The sequence below is a fragment of the Plectropomus leopardus genome, chromosome 19, assembly GCF_008729295.1.
Source record: "Plectropomus leopardus isolate mb chromosome 19, YSFRI_Pleo_2.0, whole genome shotgun sequence".
Lineage (NCBI taxonomy): Eukaryota > Metazoa > Chordata > Actinopteri > Perciformes > Serranidae > Plectropomus > Plectropomus leopardus.
Genome location: NC_056481.1, coordinates 17,286,523 through 17,310,815, shown reverse-complemented (window position 1 = coordinate 17,310,815; position 24,293 = coordinate 17,286,523). Strand labels below are relative to the sequence as shown.

The following is a 24,293-nucleotide window of genomic DNA, read 5'->3' as shown; positions in this document are numbered from 1 at the left end:
CTGTTTATGTCATTGTTTTAAAAAGGAAGAGCAGCATCCATACTGCAGTGCAGATCATCTCCAACTGTCTGAACCTTTGCTAATGACTATGTGCTACATCACTGCGTAGTTTAATTCAGAGATCCCCCCACCCCACACAACACACATACACTTTTCAGCCGAAATATGACACCTCGATTATCTGTAGTTGGACTGTATCTTAACTAAAAAAACAACTAACACTGATGTAAAATATCTGACATACAGTATATGAAATAATATAAATATCAAGGTAGAAAAAAATGGGCCTAACTCATGATTACTCATTAAAAAAGTCAGCAGTTTCAGGCTATGCAGACTAGCAGATAGATATTTAACTCTAAATGAACAGTGCACATTTCTTTTGTTTTGTTCAAAAGTAGAGCCATCATGCCAGCTGCAGCCTTATTGTTTCCTATTTCTTCCATTCCAATGTTTGCAAATGTAATGTAAATCTGTTTCTTTGTGGTTTACTCAAAAGCTGGCTCATATTTCATGTGGTGAAATGTCATTAAAATATACGGTAGAACAATAGAAAGTAACAAATCTTGCAGAATCCATGGCCATGTCTTGAGGCACAGCACAGTGAAGCGTAATGTGGCCGACAAAAGCCCAGGACATTTTCATTAGGGGAGACACTCTGCAGCTTCATATAGACAATTCAAAAACACAAAAGAAAGCTTTGATCGAAAAAACAAACAAACAAACATACAAGCAGATGACTTTCAACCCGAGAGAAAGAGAGAGACAGAGAGAGTGAGAGAGAGAGACGAGACGAGACGAGACGAGACGAGACGAGACGAGAGTGTGTTTTCTGAGAAGACAGAGAGTTTTGAATGTTGAGGCAAGAAAAAAGTAAAATAAAAATGTGTCATAAAAAGGTACATATTCTTTTTTACAGGTATGTGTTTCTTTTAAAAAAAAAATCTTTTTTTGGCCTTAGATTTTTACAATATTATAAAACAGCAAAAGATTCACATAGCAAAATAAATCAAGCTATTCCACTTACTGCCACATTGATCAATAGAATTATTTGAAAAGATTTAAAACATATATGACAGGCTGACCACAATCACAGACCCCATAGTAGATATATGGGGTGTATAGAACTTTTGTTTTGTTTACAGGATATACTGAGTTTTTCTGTGCATTTGTTTTCTGAGTTGGTGTGTTTTGGACTTTGTATCATCTCTGTATTTGCAGCGTGTTTGCCGTAAATGTATTTGTTTTGGCTTTCTGCAGTGCATTTTTTTCCATCTGAAGCATCTCTGTTGTTTATGTTACAGATTTTTGTATGTGTTGTTGAACTGGCATCGTTTCTGAAGCTGCAGCACGTTTTTCCTAATGGAACTGTTTTGGGCCATTGTAGCACACTTGCCCTTGTTGGCCACTGTAGAAGCGGCATCCACTTTTGGAACCCAAGCAAAACTCTTTAAAAGACACTCACCAGCCAGCACTCCTGCCATGTAAAGCAGACTTATGCGTAAGATGCCATGGACCATCTCCAAAGGAACGCCAATCATTAGCTGCAGTAAAGCATTGAACCCCAGCTGCTCCAAACTGAGGGGAGAGCAAAGAGAGAGAGCTATTCCAATGAAACCATGATATATTAACTCCTCCTATAGCTGTGCAACATCTGAAACATCCAATCAGATTTTAAAACCAGTTCTGCATTATCATCGTGAAGGAGGTGGAGTTTTGCAAACGTACCCAACGTGCATGAACATGTAGCTGAAGAAGCGCCACACTTGTGCACGGTGACCGGGATGGTAGACCAGTGGGCTCTTCATGAAGTCGGGCTGATAGGTCTGCAGTACCCACTTGTTTAGCATGATGCCATAGCACATGAACACGATAATCTGCAACAGACACAGAGAAGACACCAAACTGTTCAAACTGTCAGTTCTTGCTGACATAACCACAACATGCTCTCTATCTGCAGACTGCTGGTACAAAGGTGGCAACTGCACTGCAAAACAAAACCCATTGTGCTTTATGAAAGACACATGACGTTTTCTTCTCTTTCTGTATTCCTCAGCTGATGCTTATTAGACTTGTGCAGACAATTACTGCCCGCAGAAAAAAAAGGAACATCTGGTTCAATTCCATTAATTTCTTTTCATAGAATAATGACTCATTGTCTCTGTGAATTAAAATGAATGTGAACCGTTATTATCACATCCTCATTGTCTTTACAGACCAATCAATGCCATTCGGAGGCATTATAAGAGCACTTGGCTATTCTTTCCTTTTGAATTATGTTGATTTCAGGGGAAATGATGAAGTTTTGTGAGGAAGCTGTAGGTTATTTTCGCCACTTAAGCCTCAACAATTCAACAGTGGTCTGTGAGGGCTTCAGGGTTTCTTTTATCCAAATGAACAAAATAGGTAATTTAATGTCACTGTGGTGACTGGGGTGCTTTCTGACCTGGTTTCTAAGTTCCAAAATCAGTGTTTTAAAAAAAAAAATCCCAGCAAGCAGGCTGACTGAGGGTTTCAGCTTGGAGAAATGGCATTAAATGCACCCACTAAGCCCCTGACTCCCAAATGGGTTACCAGCTCATATCGAGCTCACAGGAAAAGCGTGTGATCAAAGGCAGAAAATCTTTTCAGTGGGTCTGAAGCAAACGACTGAGCCAACAGAGCAGTCTAAAGGCAGGTTTGTGGGTTACTAGCACATACTCAAGTGAAATAATGCAGCCCATGTTTTACTATAGGAATGTTTGAATCAGTGGGCTGCATTAGTAGAGTAGTCCACATTCAGTTTAGTGTTTGACAAGTCAATGACGTCACCTCCTAAATCTCACCTGTACGATGGTGACAATGGCGATGAAGACCGGTGGGGGACACAAGCGGTTCTGGTGGAAGTACCAGCGACGGTCCGTCTCACAGGGCAGGATCTCGTAGGCCACATAGCGGACAAAACGTTTGTACAGACCCAGCCCCGTCTCGTCCAGCAGGATCTCCCTTTGCAGCGTGCGGCGGCCATTGGCAATAGCCCGTCGGAAACTGCTGGAGCGCTTACTGCTCATCTGAGGAAAAAGTAGTAAAATATATATCATTCTCAGTTCAGTGCAATATCTTGTGGGCAACTGCTTGGATCTTAAATGAAACTCAGAGGTAGGATGAACATTTAGTTAGTCCTCCAAATTCGACTATGAAGTATGAATTTATTACTCCGCTTTACAGGTGATCTGACTGTTAATGTTAACCATTAATTAGCCAACATTAAGGGTCGTTGTGACGAAATTTGCACTGAAAAGCTGACCGTATTTCCACAATTTACATGTGAATTAAAGAATGAATGGTCCTCAGAAGAGAGTAAAGGGAGGCAAAGAAGCCTGAATACTTTACTGCAGATCTCCAGGTAACGCATGCACATATGACATCAGAGGATGTCACAACATATTGTCTGATCAAACTCTTAATCAATATGTTCATCGGTATCACAAGTATGCCATCAAAGCAACTGTCAACACACTCATATTTCACTAGTTGCACAATAAATGTAAACATGCAGATAAATGTATATGATGGTCTGTGGTAATGTGCAGCCCTACAGTCAATGCTGGAGACCTAGTTTACACAAAGCAGTGGGATAGTGTGCAGGAATGTTTGTGTTGCTTGGCAACAGTCCAGTTGCAGACTTATTTTTGTTGACAGAGCCAAAAAAGTAATTAAATAAACAAACAATGTTGGGAGGGTTACTTTTACAATGTATTCCACTATACACGGTGGAATACATGCCCAAAAATGTTATTTGTAACATATTCCATCATACCACTCCAACATATTGAGTACTCAAACTAAGTAACATCATTCTTAATACTTTGGATTACTTTGTCTTGCCATGCTAGTTTGTCTGGGCCTTATATTTACATGCCAAGAACACACGACAGAATCCTTGATGTGCATCTCCTCTGTTATTGTCGTGTGGCAGGTGCATTGCACACTTGCACACTTTTTTTATTATCTCTTAATGGAAAATGCACGCCTCATGAATTTTGCACTGTGTCCTAACAGTAAGCGAACATCCCTCTCTGTCCACTCTCTGCGAATCCATTAAATATGCACTTCTGTTATGTCATGTAAACAAACCACGTGGTCTACATATTAGCTGTGCGCTCGAATGAACATATTACCACTGAAATGAAGAGTGGTAAAAACACTTTTTATATTCCGATATTTACTGAAAATGACAGTAGGTAGTTTCATAGGTTTTTTTTAGCGATGTTTCATTTACCAGAAACGTCAGCTTCCTGGTGATCTCACATCAGACAGCTGGCATCTTATTCAAGTTTTTGAAATTAAATGAGGAGGTATTGTGTAGATAATAACTCATTTCAAACACACAAATCAGCTGTTTCTCATCCCATTGCAGAGCTTTCACAGTTAGTACATTTTAATGGAAAAAAAATATATATATATATATCACACTGACACTCGCGTCGTGTTTTTCAAAGACAGTAACTGTATTCAGAATATCACCAATTAAAAATGTAACTGTAACGGCATTGAATTTTAAATATTCAACTATGTTACTTGTAATCAGTTACTCCCCTGCTGAACAAACTTTTGTGTCCGTAGACTCGTCCCTACAAACAAATCACAGCGTGCTGATATTCAGCACTACGGCACCCCCTCTCATGTGATGTGTGTTACTTCCCGAAGTCTTGAATCACTGTGAGGTTGCAGCTGAGGTTGGCAGGCAGTTATTTCTAGGGCAAGAAATTGTCACGTAATTAGCATATATTCCTCTGTAAAACCACAACTTGCTTTTAAGCTTTGATTTTGTACAGACTAAACAAACAACATATAATGAGTTAATTAGTGAGGTTTAGATGTGCTGGCAGGTGGTATTGTTACCTTTGAACAGAGCCAGGCTGTTTTTCACTCTATTTATTTTATATTTACAAAGCAAATGTTGGTAAAATTCCTACCTGATTATCTTCACTTTTAAATATGAAATATGGAATTATAATCTCTGTTTGCAGGACTTTTTTTGAATCTTGTGCCCAAAGTATTGGAGTAGTGAATTGGAAAAAAAAACTTTCTAAGGTTCTCTGCACCTAGAGTATGGAACAATTTGAAAAATGATCTTTGATAGAAAAATGATCCAAGTTAGTTAAACCAATCACCAGCAGTTTAACAGACAGATATGAGAGTTGTGTCAGTCTTCTCATCAATCTCTTATCAGCAGAACAAATTACTGTATTTCACTAAACATCTTTAAGAATAAATGAGAAACATTCTTTTTTTCCAGCTGACAGACTCATTTATTGTGACATTATGGAATCAACAGACGGCTCACTCCTTGTGTTTGTTTTTGCTACTTAATGACTTAATGTTTTCTGCAATAATCTGGTCTCAAGTTATTTTACAAGCATCACACCTCACCAGGACGAATGGATCTCATCATTGCCTGCCGCTGAATTTTTCATTCTTAGCAATTAAATCCATAACTTTCTTCACGCTAACTGGATAAAATATCAGTAAAGGCAGATAGCTTCTTTTCATATGAACTGAGGGAAGCTCATCAGTGTGACTAATCAGCCTAGATGGGAAGCCAACATTCAGGAAGTGCTGATTACACAAGGGATAGCATGAGGGTTTATGTAAGTTCTACTTTTATGATATCAAATAATCAGGGGAAAGAAATGACACTTATCTACTTTATGGGCTTTTTCTATTCGTCTGACTTCCCTTCTGTGAACAGTGAAGTTTCTCTTTTGCTATTCATGCTTAATGGTTCTATTTTTTTGCACTTCCTGCTACCTTAAATGCATTTACTTAAAAATAATTTATGTGTGACTTCAAGATCTCAAGAATCCTTTTTTATTTTTGCATGTTTTGACTGATGGAAAACACTTGTTCAGAATAGAAATAAGCTAGAGGACAGTTTCTCACACAAAAATGATTCATCAAAATCTTAAAACGGCTCACTTTAAAAAGATAGATAGCTCACAGTGAAAGCATTATGCACTATGTTTGGTAGAAATACTGCCTTTATGTCAGCTGAGTGCATTAAAATTAATAAGAGCAAAACCTTCAACTGCCACTAAACAGGCAGATTTCATAATAACTAATTCAGGACGTAGGAGGTATAAAAAGCTTAGTGCTTGATACATCTACACTAGACTGGGGGTTAGAATAAAATGTCTTTTTCTTCATATATCTCAGCAGCAAATAAAATATTAATATTCAGCCATGTTACACATATAAACAACTGGTGTTTCCTTTTTTGCCACAAGAGAGATGACAGAACTGCATCTGAATATTCATGACTGATCAGAAACTTAAATAATGTATAAGTGCTTTTTGATTTAGACAGTACGTGAGCGTGACTGCCGGCAGGGTTGATTGCAGCTCAGACACCCTAACAAATAGGCTGTTGAAATGATTTTGCCCTTGAAAAGCAAATCTTTGTTAAGAGGAAGTATCCGTGGAAAGAGGGAGAGTATGTGTGTATTCATGTTATCACAGACTCCAGGTCTGCTTAGTGAGCAGGAGCTCTGCAGCAGGCTGCGGGCCAGCGGGACCAACTCTTGATAAGTTCTTTAATAGAGGCTTAGGATGAAAACTATCCAAATGCCACTATTTTGACAGCCGTGGCAGAGAACTGCCTGGATAACAGCACACACAGAGGGTTCTTTTCTGCCACTGAAAATACTGTCTGACCAGCTCCCCACAGCAGGGATCCGTTTAAAGGTAATGTCTGTATTTCCTTATGGAAAACAAGCGCGCATGCTTCACAGGTAAGATTTACTTCATGGCTGATACTCAGTGGCAACACCAGATGTCTGACGTCTCTGGTGTAGCTAAAACAATACAGCTCCTTTGAGGAAAACTGGCTGACTGTGCAATTATCTCTAAATCAAAATATGTGCTATAATGTGATGTGACAATGAGATGCCAGGAAAAGCAGCACAAGAGAAAGAGGGCATGTGGGCAGCAGCTGCAAGTGTATAAATCTACAACAGCAGACCTTATGTATAGTTTTCTAATAATAGTAATCTCAGACAATATGGCAGTTTCATATGAAGTGTAATAAAACCTCCAGAGGGGGCCTGTAGGAAGTACAACCCACCATTTAAGTACACCACTCATTAGCCAGGTCCTGCTGCTTGTAGACTCATTATATGTGGACACAGCAGGGGGCACGGTGAAAGAAATTATGGGTCAATATCTATAAAAGCTAATGAGCTAAATATACTGGAGGACAAAGGCTGAAAATAAATGAGCAAATAATGAAGAAGTAATGAACAGATTGCTCTGCAAACGGAGCAGCTGCCTTTTTTTTTTTCCTTTTCAAGAAATCACTCAGAAAAAACAGGGGTGGGGGGGATTATTAATCCCTTTTGGAAGTTAGCAGAGCAGGAAGTGGTAACTACCCAAACTGTGGGTAATTATGACACTGGTGGTTGTACAGTGAGGGTGTGAGGGGCCTGTTGCACACTGATAACCAGAACGATGTCGAGCTGGGCTGCTGGCTCTCCCACAGATGGAGGGATGCATATTTAGTATGGAAATCAGGCCTGGAAAATGCAATTATACTATACTTGAGGCTGGGAGTGAAAGCAGAAGAAGAGGAATAGAGGGACATTAGAAGGCAGAGAGGGGGAAATTAAGACGGGAAGATGAGATGCCTGCCTGGGTGAGCTCGATTCTGAATCTGGACAGTGAACGTGAGACATCTCCTTTCTTATTCTAAATATCTTCATATTGTTAAATTCACAATGAAAAGGACAAAGTGTGTTTATAGGAAGAAAAAGGTGGAATAGAGAGAGGTTAAGGGGACATATTTTGCTCATTTTCAGGTTCATATGTGTATTTTGAGGTTCTGGTGGAACATATTTACATGCTTTTACGGTCAAAAAAGCCCTTTCACTATATTCTCCCTATACTGTCTGTGCTGGAAAAACCCGTATTCACCCTCCGTCTGGGAGGCTTCGTTTAAGTGCCTGTCTCTTTAAGACCCCCTCCTGAAAAAACACTGTCTGCTCTGATTGGTGGCGGAGTCCCATCTCATATTGATCATGATAATACTGGTATAATGGTCAATACGATAAGAAAAAATAATACTGTAATAATGGCAATATTTTGACTTGTTGACATAATGATATCATTAGGTTTCATACGGCAACAATAAGCCTGGCTAAAAGCAAAATTTGCAAGTTACTCACAAATGTTTTATGAACAACTCCAGATTTTTCAGCCTCCTTTAGAGCTCAGAGTAAACTCAGTCAGCAGCTTCTCTCGCAGCAGCACAAAGTTTGTCTCTACCTCTCCTCTCTCACGTATGCATGCAGGAATTGGGGTCACCAGGAAAAATTGTTATAAACCCGCCATAAATGGACCTACATGATGCCCGTGGCTCAACAAAAAACTATTAAATATATATATATATATATATATATATAATATATATATATATATATATATATATATATATAGTATATATGTATGTGAATTTCCAATAGTTTGTAACTTATCAAAAGAAATGCAGGGAGCTGTTACATTTATGTTGACATACACAACCATAACACTTATTTTGTTGCAGTTGTATGGTCTTGAAATTAGTAATATAATATTTTTTCACAGATCAACAATAAATGCTTCTAAACCAAAAATCTTTAACACCCAACAAGTTCCAGCAAGTATATGATCAAAAATTTGTGGAGAATTTAATAACATTGGTAGTCAAGATTACACGTTTCCCTGACATTACTGTACTGTGACTGAGGGAGATGACAATGTAAAGAAAAAAGAAGAAGAAAGAAAAACTGTTGGAAACAGAGTAGTTAGACAGTCTTAAGCCTGAGGTTTTTGCTGACATGGACTACTTTTACACACGTTTAACTCAGTATTTGAAACCATGGCCACATTTAATATGATCATCCATCATTGTAGAAAAAAAGTCTAACAATTAAAGGTCTCCTTTAAGGGATGTAAATGTAATTGTGTTTTCGTCTTTTGTTGACTTCTGTTGACTTTTGGAGTTTCATCTGTGTTTGGCCTGATAACACAACACCTGCTGCCTCTCCACCTCACACTGTATTCTCCTCCGTTCATACTGCCTCTGTGAAAATTTGCTGTCAGGAGACACAGCTAACCATAGCTATCACTCTGCTTCGCGTTCTCTGACATGTAGGACTGCCGCCTCTAAAGTGAGCATTAGCAGCCTTTTGAAGTGGCGACAGGAGAGAGACGGCGAACAGACAATAAGGCACACATGAGCAGCCAAAACACAAGATAACGCACTGAGAGGAGTGACAGAGAGCAAGGTTTGCCGAAAATCACATGTCATCACATAAAGCGTTGTAGGGGGGTGGAAACCTCTGACTTGCGCATCAGTAACGGTGGAAGTTTCCTGACGAGGCAACGGCTGCCAGCGTATAATTGATGCTGAGGCTTAAAGCACAAAGATAAAGATAGTATTCCCCTTTGGAGACAGCTGAATGGGCCAAACTGACAGCAGTCTGTGAGTGTGTGTGTGTGTGTGTGTGTGTGTGTGTGTGTGTGTGTGTGTGTGTGTGTGTGTGTGTCAAACAGCAAGCGTCCATCCTCCTCCTCTTGGTAGCTGCATGTTGCCTACTGTACATGCTGCTCTCAGCTTTAGTCAATTGTCCTTGATGGATTAATTAGCCAACCACATGGTCAATACTTCCCAGCTCAATACTAATTAGTAATAACAATTTAAAAAAAGGTGGTTTAAAGGCCATTCGGGCGTCTGCACTGCTGATAAAAAAAAAAATCCATGAATTATTCTGATTTTGCTCAGTTCATGGTGGCGGCCATCTTTCACTCACATTCATTGACACACACACACACACACACACACACACACGGTAAATCATTTATCGTTACTAGAACATTAAAAGGCTGCACCAATTAACAGAGCTCGCATAGTGATTCACCACCACCGGGCTAACAGTGTCACTATCCCCGTTTACTGTCTAATTTGTGAGTCATACAAAGGACCAAACCCTCCTCTCGCTCGCTCTCTCTCTTTTTCTCAGACACATATACTCATGCACTCTTACAGCAGAATCTAAATCACTGCAGATCTCAGCCTCACTGATTCTACCCTGACCCAGATACTAAGGTTCTTTCTTGCCCAAATCCTTTTAAAATGAGAGTCCACCTTTTTTTTCCCCCCAGCAGTTTGTGACCACAGCCTTCCTTCATGGTTTAATCATTGCGGTGCTAAAACTTGGAGAGGAGAAAAAAAAAAAAAAAAAAACTTCACTCCAGGACACTTAAGCAAAGTGCATCACTTTTAGTCGACAATCCATCTAAAACAGAAAGCTTTGGCTGGAGTTTGGTGTGTGGGATGTGATGTTGATAGGTAGCATCTGTGTCCCTGGAGACAGAATGATGCACTGTGGGCACTTAATGTGACTTCAAATGACTTGAAAACTTTAAAATACTGTATATTGGCTACAGAGTGTCTCTCAGTGGGCCTGTATAAGTGGTGTATAACTGTAACTGCTCTCTGTGAGTGCTGTCTTTCTTGCAATACTGCTTCAAATGTGACAAAAATGACACATGTGACAACACATTACGTAGGTCTTGATCTCACTACACCTCCTGAGGGAACAGAAAATGTAAGTGCAACATTTGGGCACAAAGCAACAGTCTTAAAATCCTCCAACCTGAACAAAGAAAACCCCTGCCATAATCTCTAAAAGGCATCCTCCGCCCTCTAATTAACCATGGTAGCCATTTTGGATCTCGAACATTAGCTAAATTACCACCTGCAGGAAAACAATGACACACTTATTCAGTTACACAGCTGTTACATGATAACATCGGAGGAGTCTCTTTAAAGAAATCGATACGCACAGTTACACGCACAGGAATATATCTGACTTCAGGTTTCACCCTCAGATTAGCAGATACTCATTTATCACAGAATCGTCCCCCGAAAGCTCCGCCATGTGTGAACTTTGCCTCTTCGGGTGGCTCTCAGCCTCCTGCATCGTCATAATCTCTGTGTGTAATTGTGCGTAAACATGTCACTGCGTGTAAAATGTGTGCAGGTTGGCTTCCTGTGTCAGATTTTTGTGCTGACGTGGATTATTAGTCAGAAACGGACCTATACTCTTTGTGAGTGTATATGAGAGTGAGTGTGTGTGTGTGTGTGTGTATGTGTATAGTTCCCCAAGAGAGGTTTTAGCAGAGTGTTACTTATTCACCCCTCTGGCTGAACTGATGGAGTTCTCCGGCTAAGATCGCCCTGCATGAAAGATGGGTCGAACATGAACGAGTCTTGTACTTAGACACACATACCCACACTCAAACACACTCTTAGACAGCATAGAAGCTGTTGCCCAACGGTGCGATTCAAACACATTTACACCCACTGAGGTCGAGAGAAGCAGCCTGGATTCAAGGCTCCGCTGAGCGAATGTAGAACAACAAATCAAAAAAATGTCGAACACACCCGTTAAGAAACACAACTGAGAGACATCGCAACAGCTTGTGGGCTGAAAAAGCACAAACCGAGGATACACACATTCTCGCCACTTTCATTTTAATACGCTGCAGGGGAGTTCCACCTTCAATCGAGGCTGGACCACAAATCAATACAGACACCACACTTTAGGCACTGGCTATAATATAATGGCAGCGCTGAACTTTCCAAATCAAAACACAACTGTCATCTGTCACACACTGCAGAGTGCTACTTCTAAATCTGCCTGAGATACAGAGATGTGAGAGGGAGGAAGAGAAGGGACAGACAAAAAGCAGGGAAAACAGGCGTGAGAGGGGGAAGAGAGGGACCAAAGAAAAAGTGGAAACTGCAGAGATTTAGGTGAAAATGATAAAAGTCAGAGAGCAGTGGAGAGAAAGGAGGCGAGGAGAGAAAGAAGGCCGCGGGTATTCGTTGATGACCTGGTTGAAAATGTCATGCTACATGCAGCACTTTCTGAGCAGCAGCCTGGAGCTCATCCGAACCTGCAGAGTTCACGCGTCACATGCTGCACGGCAGGAGGCCAGATTCACATCAACATTTCGAATATCCTCTAAATTAGTCAGCAAATCTGTCCTGGCAGTGCTCATGTGTATGAATGAGAGTCTGTCTGCAGTAGAGACAGTGTGTGTATATCAGGGAGAGAGGAGTCAGACAGAGAGGAAGTGGGTGGCTGCATTAATTAATAATAAAATGCTTGAAACTGTTTGTATATATGCAAATCATATGCATGCACGGAACGGTGTGGATATGGCCTGTGTGCGTTCACATGTGTGTATCAGACAAAATCTTTACAATCAGACCTGGAGGTCGATATCTGTGTGAGGCTGGGCGTTCTCAAATTACCTCAGATTACTGCCTGCTACTACCAATGCTGGGCTAATCGAAGGCAATTTGCATTTGGCTGATGGGCAATTTTAAAAGTGTCTCCCTGATGCTTTCCGAGGCGAGGTAGTTTTTTTTTTTTCATACCTAACATATGCTCACGAGTGTAGAATGAAAGAGACGGAAATTAGATCGGAGGGTTCAAGGAGGCAGGTTCAAAAAAAGGGTGGGATAATATTACATTGGCTTGAGGAAGAGAGGGTTGAAGACGAGAATGCACTGAAATGAGATGGATAAAAAAAAAACAAAAAAAAAAAAACATCAAAAATGGCAGAGGAAAGTAGCTGTACATTTCCAAGAAAGTAAAAGAGATGCTACACTGTAGGAGCAGCTCTTCTACACTGATTTCTCTGTAGTGGAAGGGACCTCAGAAATGGGACCTGCTCCAAATTGAGTGGCCTCATGTGGCCTTCATTACGAACTGTGGGTAGCACATTTCAAAAGGGCGTGAAAAAGATGTTTTAAAAAAGAAGAAAGAGAAGGATAAACAGATAGAGAAAGAAAGAAGGGGAAATGAGCTTAAGGAAATTAAAGTGTGCCAGGAATTGCTTTGCGCTGAATTAATCTCGCCGCTTACACCAGTGCGGTGCCCAGATCAGAAGGCAGGTGCTCATCTATGTGCTTGGAGAGAATCAGCCTTTCACGTATAACAGCTTTAAATGAATTTCTAATAGGAGCGCAATTGTAAACACAGAGAGGTGAAGAGACAGGGAGCAAAGAAAAAGAAGAGGAAGAAAATAAAGAGCATGGTGAATCCAAAGCAGAGGCAAAGGACAAAACTGCTTTGGAAAAAGGCATCTGCAGCTGTAATTCAGAGTACACTGTCCTCACATCGGTATACAAAGCATATTCCTGCAGTATCACTCGTGTTGCTGTTACTCTATCAAATACATTAATAATGACGCTTATGATAAATAAAAATGTGTTGTTTAAACAATGTGACTGTCAGCTCGGTGTGGGTGTTTTGTAGTACTTGCTGTGCATGGCTCTGTGAGGTTAAGTGCCTGGATTTACAGACACATTAACTGCAACGATTGATCCTCTTTTTTGCAGGACAACGACCTGAATGGTCGAGTCAATTTTCGCCACTGCAGAGCTTGCCGGTTCTGTCTGGATCAATTCTGTAACCTTTCTGAAATCCAACAAAAGCATGTGTGTGGAAATTTGTGCTGCAGGACACGAAATGCCTCGAGTGAGTTCCCTCTGCGTAACTATGTGTCTGTGTACGTGCGGTTCTGACTTCCACTCACCAGCTCGATGAGCTCCTGGTAGCACACCTGTCCCTCTTCATTGCTCTGGACCAGGGCTAACAGCATGTCCAGTTTGGACGGGTCCAGCTGCAGCTCATGGTGCTCCACCAAGCTGGTGAAGTTCTCCACTGCGATGAAACCGGTGTTGTCTGGGTCCAGCTGGAGGAAAAAAAAAACATTCCACTATGAGATCTCAGGGATATAAAGATTGCTGATAACAAATGTATTGAAGATTTCTGTTATGCATCATGACTTTTAATAATAAGCAGCAGTGCGGAGATGAAGTGCCAGCTTGCCCTGAGGGAGAATGCATCAGTAAGCTGAGACATATATATACACAGGGACACAAGATACTCATAAAGACAAATGAGAGCTACACGGATGAAGCTATAAGCTCAGACAGTGACACCAGTTTTAATTAAACTGTGTTGCCACTATAATGCATGTGAAAGAATTAGACCTGCCTACAGAAAAAGCCCCATTCAACCTCATTAAAGGAGCAGGTCTGTCAAAGCAAACAGCAGGATGGTTGTTGCTGTTGTTGCATGAGAAGACGTGTCATTCTAATACGCAGTAACCTGCAATTTCCCGGAAAGAAAAATCCCTCAGCATTAAAAGAGGCTGACTTTTCAGTCTTTGTTTTAGAGCGGATGCTTCGTTTGACCGTGCGAGTCCGACCTTGGTCACATTTGCAACTTGCAGTCAGTGTGGGTTTTTTTTAATCACCACTCACTCACCGAGACCCACAGCCCCATGGGTTATTACTGCTGATGTCTGTATGCCAGCGCTGCTCCTCGTAATTGATTTAAGCGGGAGAGTGTCATAAAAACGGCTGAGTGTAGTCGTCTAAAATAGCGCCCGCTTAAAAACTGCTTGTAAAGTATAGGGTGTCTATCTACGCTTGGTTTATGTAATGTGGGTTTTTTATTTTTTTGGGCGGCAGCTTCACCTACTTATTACTTGATTTTCTTCCTTCACCTTCTCCTCTTAAATGCATTCGATTGCTCTGCAATGGAGCGTTAATTCCTCATGCCAGCTCTCCTTAGTACATCTGATTGTATTTGTGAAAATGCGCCTAAGGACAAACTGGAGCAGTACAAAGAGACCACATGAGAAGAGCCCTTGCTGCTTCTCATTTTACTGTTTCCTGAATGCTAACACAGCCTCATTAGGTTTCAGATAGTAAACCAACAGCCTTTTGTTGCCCCGGGGAGGAGTGAGCTTTCAGATGTTGCGTCAGTGTGGAGTCAGTCGTGCTGGATCATCGTTGCCCATGTCATGAGTCCACGAGAAGAATCCCATCTAGGCCGCTTTAGTCTGGACCTGGCCTGCTCTGACATGGTTAGACAAAGGCGATTCATCGGCTGCATGAGGAAAGCAGCATTAAACCACGCTGCGCCGTGTCAGTCCCTACTGCGGGGGGCTCAGAGCTTAAAGCTCTACTGCTCAACCGAGGAGCTGAGGATCAATCCAGGAATCCATCGGTGTTTGTGCGTGTATCTCCTTCTGAATGTGTTTACCGTATGTCCTCTGCTTCCACTTGCACTGTTTCCAGGGTGTTTTTACAGTCATTCAGTTGAACACAAGCATCCTTTTAATTCCATTTAATCTGTTTTTTACTCCCCTGAAAACGTATGTATTTATTCACCTGGAAGAGCTCAGTGGAGGCAGAAACTAATGGGTAAGTTTGATGACGCTTGACTCAGAATGTGTTTTCCCACTGCTAGTTGATGCAGCGAGGGGATTTTGTTAGCTATGATACTTTAACAATGCTCTGTATACACCAACATGAGTCAACAGCATAAACAATGGCTTTTAACTAATATTATCAAGATTCTGTATGTGTATAACCATTGCTGTTTCTAAGTCATTAAAGGTCCACTGTGTAGGAAAGAAAATGCTATGTGGACACAGGCCTTCAGTTAGGACGTCTCTAATAGTATTCTCAGAGTGTTTGTGAATACAGCCCCTGGATCGTAAGTTATCAGAGAAAACAAAGTGAGCAAAGGTAAGCAGGTGCTGGGCTAGCAGCCCATCGCTGACATGTTAATTTGTAACATGAAACTTCTTTATTCAGTGTTTTTATTGATTTCAATCACCTGGTCAACTTGTTTTGGAGAAGAAGTGACTTCTGTGGATAATATGGCTCCCAATAAAAGCCCTGAGCAATGAACACCAAAGGAATTCTAACCAGGAAAAGTTTAAGCAATGTGAACATTGTTTAAGCAATCTTAAACAATATTCCCTAAACTTCACGTCATGTACATTATTTAAGTGAGGTCTGTGAACATATGAAGGAAAAAATCCATACAATACTTGACAATCTCCCTTTTGGTCTTTGTCCCTCACACATCATCTAAACTCTCAGATCCTGACAGCCTGTAGTGTCAAGGCAGTCTGCAACGCATATAAAAGCAAATTTGTGAACAAAAACAAACCAAGATGGGGAAGAAAATGGGCCCAGGTCTATTTTTAGATAATCCCCTTAACTGTGTGTTCCATGGACGTTTGTTAAAACACGGCCCTGTTCTCCCCTTGAGGCTCACTGAGCAAAAATGGTGCAGATACGGCCAGCTTTTGTGATGTGTTGGGCACCAGGATGACATGTGGGGAATACAGGGGGAGAGAGAAAGAACAAGAAAGCAGCAGAGAGGGTAAAAGTGGAAGCTGAGAAAATGAGGTGGGTGGTTGGTCGGTAAATGAAATGAAAGAAATGAAAAATGATGAAGTTCAAGTAACGGTAGAAGGAGGAGAAGGTATGAAAAGACAGGCGAGAAGAGACAGCATGAAATGAAACAGGGATGCACAGAGAATAAAAAACGCCTTGCCTCTGTCTGTTATTCTGCGCGTCTGCCTAACCCGGCAGTCTGGCTCTTCTTCTCTTTCCTATAAGAGGGCTGTGACACACTCCAGTGCTCTGCATCCACTTGCCACTGAGGGGAGATAGATCAGATTCTAATGTGCTCCTGGCTCAGCCCAGGCTGACAGAGGGAACAGAGAGCCACACTGGGGACGTCTGATTACTGTCAGCCTCCATATGTCAGCACATCACTACACATACAGCAGCAGCACAGACACAGGCATGCTGTATATGGTTGTGCATATTTACGCAAACCAAGTGTTGACGCCGAGCTGTCACACTGCACAGATACTATTCCCTCCGCAGTCTGACCTTATTCAGAAAGAACGTTACACAGGGGAGACTGTCTGCCGAGGATACAAGGAGGTGGAGGATTGGTTCTTGTAGCCAATTAGGGTTATCAATTAGCAAGATGAGGTACACTGAGATGAATGAGGGTTGGCAAGAAGAGCGTTTTTTTTTTTTTTTTCTGGGGCAGGCTGGTGACGCGCATGAACAAGGGGGGAGAGAGGGAGAGAAGAAAGGGTTGGAAGAAGGAGGGAAAAAACGCTGAGAGGGAAGCAGTTATTGAAGCGATCCAACACTGGTGAGGGCGACACTTTGACAAGCTGCATGCGTTTCTATGGTTACCAGCCGCCTGCGTGTCACCCCCTTCTTCCCCCCCCCCCCCCCCACATATTGGCGTTCGAAAGGCAAAGGAAAGACACAAAAGGGGAGGAAAGAAAGAGACGATGAAAGGAGGGAAGGGTGCAGAGTGGAAGGAAAAACAGAATCAACATGGATGGAAAGAGAACAACGAGACAAGAACGGGTTGGTAGTAAGACGAAGGCAGGGTTTTACATCTAAGGGGAGGCGGGGCAGGAGATTATAGATGGAAGGTGGTGCTGCTGGCTCAAGAGTAAGTGGGAGGAGATGGACAAGACATGGGATGAAAATGTATACATGAGCACGAGGAGGAGGAAGAGAGCAAAGAAGAGTGGAATGCTGACTGCAGAGGAATGATCTCAGTGTTAACCCCCAGGACCTCCATTACCTCCACCGCAGCGACTCCGACTGACACAAGTCCACAACTTACTTATCAGTCTGTTTCACAGGGGCTCAAGAGTCAACCCTCCAGCCCATGAACAAACCACAAAACCCAGCCATGATGGACGTCCAGCCAGTGGGCTGAAACACAGCCAGTTCTATCACCCTACCAGTAGAGGACTGAAACACAACCAAGACCTCTGTATGTAGTACAAGCAGACTTGCAGCTAACACTGCATTCACATCATGTAGGCAGAATATGGAGAAAGATTCCTATGGTTACACTTTCCATTCACCTTTATTATCTGACATTTGGCTTTTCCTGCTTTTGTTTTTTTAAATGTCCATTTTGTAGGATTTAGAGGGATATATTGGCAGAAACTGATTATAATACATTAAGTATGTTATCTTTAGTGTATGATTACCTGAAAATAAGAACTGTTGTACTCTCCTTACCTTAGAGTGAACTGTTTTAATTTTATAGGGTGCAGGTCTTTGTCGGCCACCGTAGTAAGAAGCCAAAATGCAGTGCTGGAGTTACATTGTTTTGTTTTTTTTTTTATATGTGAAACTGCTTTATTCAGTGTTTTTAGTGGTTTAAATCTTTGGGTCCGTTTGTTTTGGAGAGAAAGAGACCTCTGCGGATAGTTTGGCTCATGTGAACATCTGGAATAAAGTTATTGGAGAAAAAGGTGACCAAACATTAGTTCACAAAAGGGCATGACTGTGACAACCAATCACATCTGTTAAAACACTTTGTCATAGCAGTGAGGTCAACCACACCTCCTCACTAAGATGAAAATGTGTGTCCCCTCCTAGCACAGAGTGGCACTGAGAATTTTCTTAAATCACTTCTAATCAAGGATTCCTTACTAGAAATGTTTAGGCTAAGTTAGGAGCTTCCTGTAAGTATTCTCATATGTTTGTGTGTTATCAGAGAAAAAGGGTGAGCATAGGTAAGGATGTGTTGGACGAGCGACACTGAGCGAAACTGAAACTGTTTTATACAGTGCTTTTAGCGATTTTAATCACATGGTCCATTTGTTTTGGAGAGGACGAGACCTCTGTGGATAATTTAGCACTGAATAATAACCTTCCACACAAACACTGAAAAAATTCTAGTCAAGAGAAGTTTTAGCTGGTCACATTCTGCACCAAATGCCCTAAATCTTACACACTTTAAATGAATGTTATTGAGTATTTATTTATGCGTATAGCCACAAGTATTATGTGTGTTAGCTTAAGATTTTCTAAACAGTCACTCAGAAAGATAGGAAATTAAAACTAACAAAAAAGGAAGACAGAGCCAACTGCTCATTGTTACAGTTGTCCATAATCAAAGAGGGGCATATTCATATCCAGTATCTTGAAATCCATTAACCAATTACTGTGTCAAAAATTATCCATTTCTTCCACTTATCAAACAAAACTGCCTTACTCTATGCTGATAGGTCATTTTTTCTATAATATAAACCAATTTTTTTTATTGTTCTATGTAAGGTTTTTCAGTCTTATAAAGATTTCTTGTTATTGGCTTTTTGCATGCAATAATATCTGTAAATATCAATGACACAATCAACTGTATTTCCAAGATACATAACATTGCATTTCTTGGGTATTGAATATCCCGTGATATATTTTGATATAACATTTACATATTCCCTCAATGAGTGTAATTAAAAACTGTGTGTGTCTTTCACATGTCTGCAATCATAATTGTTTTAAACCAGTTTCTTTACTCTTGATTTTAGGTGTAAGTTCTTCCTGCTTTTCCTATGGTAAAGGTAATCTAATGTTCTTAACATGGGCCCCTGGAAGAGTATTTGTTCTTTAGGTGAAAACAAATAGGATCCAAATAAACAACACTAAGATAAAACTTAACTAATTAATTTTATTAGTCCATTAGCAGAAAATTAGTTAGTGAAAATGTTGGTAATTGATTGATTTTCTATTATTTTCTGTTCTTTTATTTGTTCTTCATTTTCTTTGATCTATTTTCTTACAAGTCTGACAATTAATTGAGAATATAAGTAGCCACAAATATTCAGATTGGGATTTATTTTGAATAGGGCTCAAGCTGACTTGAGGCATCCCTATCTGTACACACCTCTATCAATTACCAGCCAGATGATAAATGGAATTTTAAGTATTTTGCTCTGTATGATAATTAAGAAAATCAACTGAAGGGCAGTTACTCCAAACAAAAAACATTACAGTCAAACCAAACACCACATACTGAAAATGTGTAAGATAAAGCACTGACTTACACCTCTCCTTTATACAATACATAAATCAAACATCAAAAGCAACAGATCTTGAAAGGTTGATTCTAGCTGTAGAGTGCACAGTATTTGTGCTTTGGAAGACCAGCACTGGTATGAGTCCCACTGACTAACCCCGTGGCACAGAGCCAATGCAACAGACTACTTTGGTCTCTGTGAACAAGACTGTTGAGCCTGAACGGGGCTGTGTATCTGCAGAGGGCAGAGGCATTTACAGGGCAGAGCATATTTGCATGACATTAGATAAAACCCTTTTGATTCGTCTCTGGCTGCCCTCAGGACTCACTGGTGTTCACCAACAACTGGGCCACCAACTCTGTAATTATCACAATGCACGTTCTGCCCTGCTGTTGCCGTCATTATGCTAAAATTTTACCACTGTGGCACTGTGACGTGATGGCCGTAAAGATCCACACCACTCTCTCCTCAAGTTGACACCCAAGGGATTTTCTCTTGATGCAAACAATCATCCAACTACATTTCCTGTCATTTAAACACAGTACAAACAGCCACAGGAATTCTCAAATACAGCTCAATGCAAATTAGCACCAAAGAATGATGAAAGAGGACAGTGTTTAAGAGCATTATTCTCTGTACTTGACAGAAATGTGTCAAAATAGCATTCCAAACGCAAAGTACTTATGGGAGGGATATAAATAAGCCTGATAAGAACTGAATGACACGTAGGGAGCTATTCACCACCTAATGATAGCGTTCTTTAGTGGTCGAGTGCTGCCTACCATCAACTTGCCTTATCAGTGGTGCTGCAAGAGAAAGACTATCAGAGAAAGTGCGTCTGTGTGTGTGTGTGTGAGCACGTTCTGATCCTGAGCATATGTGTAAGCCTGCACAGGCCAGAAATAGTCGGAGTCAGCATTGCAACCTCCTGCAGACAAAGACTAATAAAAAAACTCACTCATGTTGCCACTGTTGCTTTCTCCTTCTCTTCCCTTGCAGTATTTTCATGTGGCTCTGTGTGACATGGCCTCTCGTTTATACCTGCAGTGCTCATGCAAACTCAGCATACCCAGTTTTCTTCTGGGGTAACACATCCTGACTTAGGAGGAAACCTCCAAAGCATTAAAGTTTAGCTCGTTTGGCATCTAATGTGTATTTAACATCTAGACACTGAAAAACTAAGCAGTGACAGACAGTAATCCCTTCCCTTTACAAATGTCTCCTCCAAAAAGGCCCTGAAGCAAAGCACTTGACCTCCAGGTGCTCTTGTGGATTTGCTTAGAGGCTTGCAGGACACTGTGGGGAGCCTCCAATGAAAGTGACTATTTAAATCTGGATGCCAGAGCGGCAAAAAAAAAAAGGCATGCGCTGCAAAACATTTTTTCTGGATACAGACGAGCTAAAAGTGCCCAATATGTAGACAGGTAGTCGGCTTTGTTAAAAACAAGCTTGCCTGTTCAGAGTCCAAAAGCTGTTGGCGGATTTCACTTCATTCTAGTTTAATTAGAGAGACCTTTTCCAAATCAAAGGCCGCCGCACGGAGTCCCAAAGGTAGAAAAAATCCCGTCATCAGCCAGCGTGAGTGATCTGGTCTAGACTAGAGCTTAATAGGACCGCAGTCTGCTCTGTGGCCTTGCAAACTGTCTATATGATCACACTGGCGCAAGCACAGAAAACCCCACAATCAATACAACAGCCAGCCGTTTACAGCGTGGAAGCGATGGCTTCATCTCCAGCCCAAGGACCTGCTACACTGAAAATGGATATTGACACAGATGAGTCAGCCTCTTTGATACCGCATTTAAATGTGTCTATGAAGGAATATGTGTTGTTGAGGTATCACTAAATTGTTGTTATCACTGAAGTGCTTATACAGCATATGACTCACCAGTGTGGCCACAGAGCATCTTCTCACTCAACCCACACGGGCTTCCTTCACTTGTTATGAAAACACACATTCATAAAAATGCAACTGTGCACAATTCACAGACACACACACACATCTCCCCAAGGCTCCTGAGCGTGTTGATCAATGTGTTGCTGATGGGCCACTTGTGACTCCTAAACCCTGCAGTAGATAATTGATTCCTCCCTCTTGGACAAAATGATAGCCCGATCTATTTGTCAGTCAGCCAAAACCCCAGTTCATCATCAAAAAACAAGAGACATGTTTAGCTTAGAAATGTAAGACATAAGCTAGAGCAGGAGATGCCCCCACACACAAAATCACATATGGCCTCAAAAAGCCCTTAGCCAAATATAGACATTGCTTTCTGCCTTAAAATCCATATTGGCTTGTTAATTTTGGAGATGGTAGACCACACCGACTCAAATATGGATCTAGTTGAACAGTAAAAACAGCAGTTTGGTTTGAGGGTTCCATGAAACCAGATGTCAAGAGAAACATTCTTCACTTGACTAAATACAGCAACTAAAACTGTGTTTTCAACAGCAGGGTTAAAAAGAAGAAAAAAAAGTTTAAAGCCCAATAACAGCTTCTGTTCTAAAAGAAAACCATGACCTGGACTTCACAGGAACTGCCTTGCTGCTCGACCCTTGGAGATGAAAAAGCTGAATGATCTTACCATCGTTGGTTCTTGTGTCCCTGAGATGGTAACATTGGCAATGTGGTAAACACAGAAAACCCCCCCACAAGAAATCACAATTACAAGGAAAGGCATAAAGCATGCACATGTACAGACACACAAATCCATGCACAGGCAGCATAATTGCTGCAAACGCTAATGCAGCAGCTGTAATCAACCATTATTTTGTGATTTTTACATCATTCCTCAAGCACAGAATGCTCCAAATAACCCACAATATACATCCATTCATACAGCATAACCAGCACACACACACACACCTTCCTCCATCCCTCTTTCCCATAAACCATGACATGATGCCGCCCCCCGCTGTGGCTCATGATCTGACCTCACATTCTCTGGGCCCGCATGGCTCCATGATGATTGCGTCCGTCGTGTTTGTCTCACGCTCTCATTTTTGCCCGTGCAAACAGCCCCTGCTATCAATCCTAACATCAGCTCTCACCCCCAGCCTCCACGTCTCAATCCCTGGATAGACGGCGAGGTGGCCAGGAGCCCGTAACCATAGAAACCTCTGCCGCTGCCTGCTCACTCGCTTACCTGCTCTTGTATGAGCTGAAACAGGGAGCTTCTATCCATATACTGGCCAGGGAGGTGAGAGGAGCCGCCGAGGACAAGGGCATAGGTTGGAGCAAGAGAGGAGTGGTGGTGGTGGTGTTGGTAAGGATGGGATAAGGTGGAGGGGGATTTGGTTGAGGTAGCAGCTGGTGCCTAAATTGTAGCGTCAGGCCCCTTTCGTAGCTGCTGCGTCCCCCCCTTGATGATGGAGAAAGCCTGCTGAGCTCTGTCCCTGGTTTTCCTTGCTGGTGGGGTAAGAACCAGTGCTGTGTGGCTCCCTGTTGGTGCTGAGTGTGCGGACGGTGGTGCAAATGGGCCGTGACTCTGCTCTGTGCCAGTGCAGCGTGGCGCGGCGGTAAACCCAGCTTCAGCAGACGACAGGCAGGCAGGCACGCAGGCAAGGCAGATCCAGCAGCTCTCATTCACTCTCCTCCTCCTCCTCCTCGCTCTCCTCTATCCCATTGCACTGACTGCTACCTCGCTCTCTCTCTTCCCTCTCCTCATACACACACTGCGCTGCCTGCATACCAATGAGGCAGGGGAGGGAGGCGGCCTCGCTCTTCCAATAAGAGACACGGGAGGAGTGGCTGTGGGCTGCGGCTCCTCTCCTCACTACAAGTAAGGCGTCTCAGGGAGGGAGCAGGGGATGGGCTCCACTGCGGCTCTGCGCTTGGTACTGGCACAGACACCCCCCACACACATGTCTGGTCTGTTACTGACAGGCATGCACACACAAACCCACACACTGTAAACAAGCTACTAATACAAGCGCATATGGTGAAATCCTAACCATGTGATGATTGTGTTCATTTTTGGGCTGCGGAAGACAAAGACGATGAACGGCGTGGGAAACAATATAAAACTGATGATGTCAAGAACACTGATGGCCCCCAAAGAATAACTATACACTGCTCTGCAACCCTTTACATCTCTGTGCTAATTAGAAGCACTGGCACATTAGCACATTGTATGCACTGCTGCACAATCAAATAAACTCCCACCCCCAACACACATGCACTGACATAAAATTAAATTAGACTATGTGGATGGCTCACTGATCCTCCAACGAGCTCAAATGAACACCACCATGGCAATAACACAAAACCACAATACTCAATACAATACTATATTAGAAGTAATTCCAAAACAAAGGCTCTTTTTATGTTAATCTGATGCATAATAGAGAGCCTGGCATGCAGGGAGCAGAGCATTAAGGTCAGAACGTACATAATGATGAAAAGGAACTTGTTACTGCTCATGTGGGCGGCAGGCTCTGGCTGTGCTTGATTTCATTGAAATCCCCTTTAAAAAAGTGTTTTCTTTCTGCACAGATCCGCAGTGACCCCTCCTCCTCAGGACAATGGCGATGAGGGG

At 41.9% G+C, this 24,293-nt stretch overlaps 1 protein-coding gene across 1 annotated transcript in view; it reads right to left on the bottom strand.

Moving 5' to 3' along the window:
• The window catches only part of rhbdl1 (rhomboid, veinlet-like 1 (Drosophila)), a 57,471-nt gene extending 34,074 nt beyond the window's left edge, over positions 1-23,397 (bottom strand). Inside the window, exons 1-5 of the mRNA XM_042508643.1 lie at positions 22,902-23,397; positions 13,630-13,788; positions 2,826-3,050; positions 1,729-1,877; positions 1,466-1,578 (exon numbers count right to left, since the gene is read on the bottom strand). Coding sequence (XP_042364577.1) covers positions 1,466-1,578; positions 1,729-1,877; positions 2,826-3,050; positions 13,630-13,788; positions 22,902-22,940 — 685 coding nt within the window. The 5' untranslated portion in view covers positions 22,941-23,397. The remainder of the gene's footprint in view (positions 1-1,465; positions 1,579-1,728; positions 1,878-2,825; positions 3,051-13,629; positions 13,789-22,901) is intronic.
• Positions 23,398-24,293: the final 896 nt, after the last annotated feature.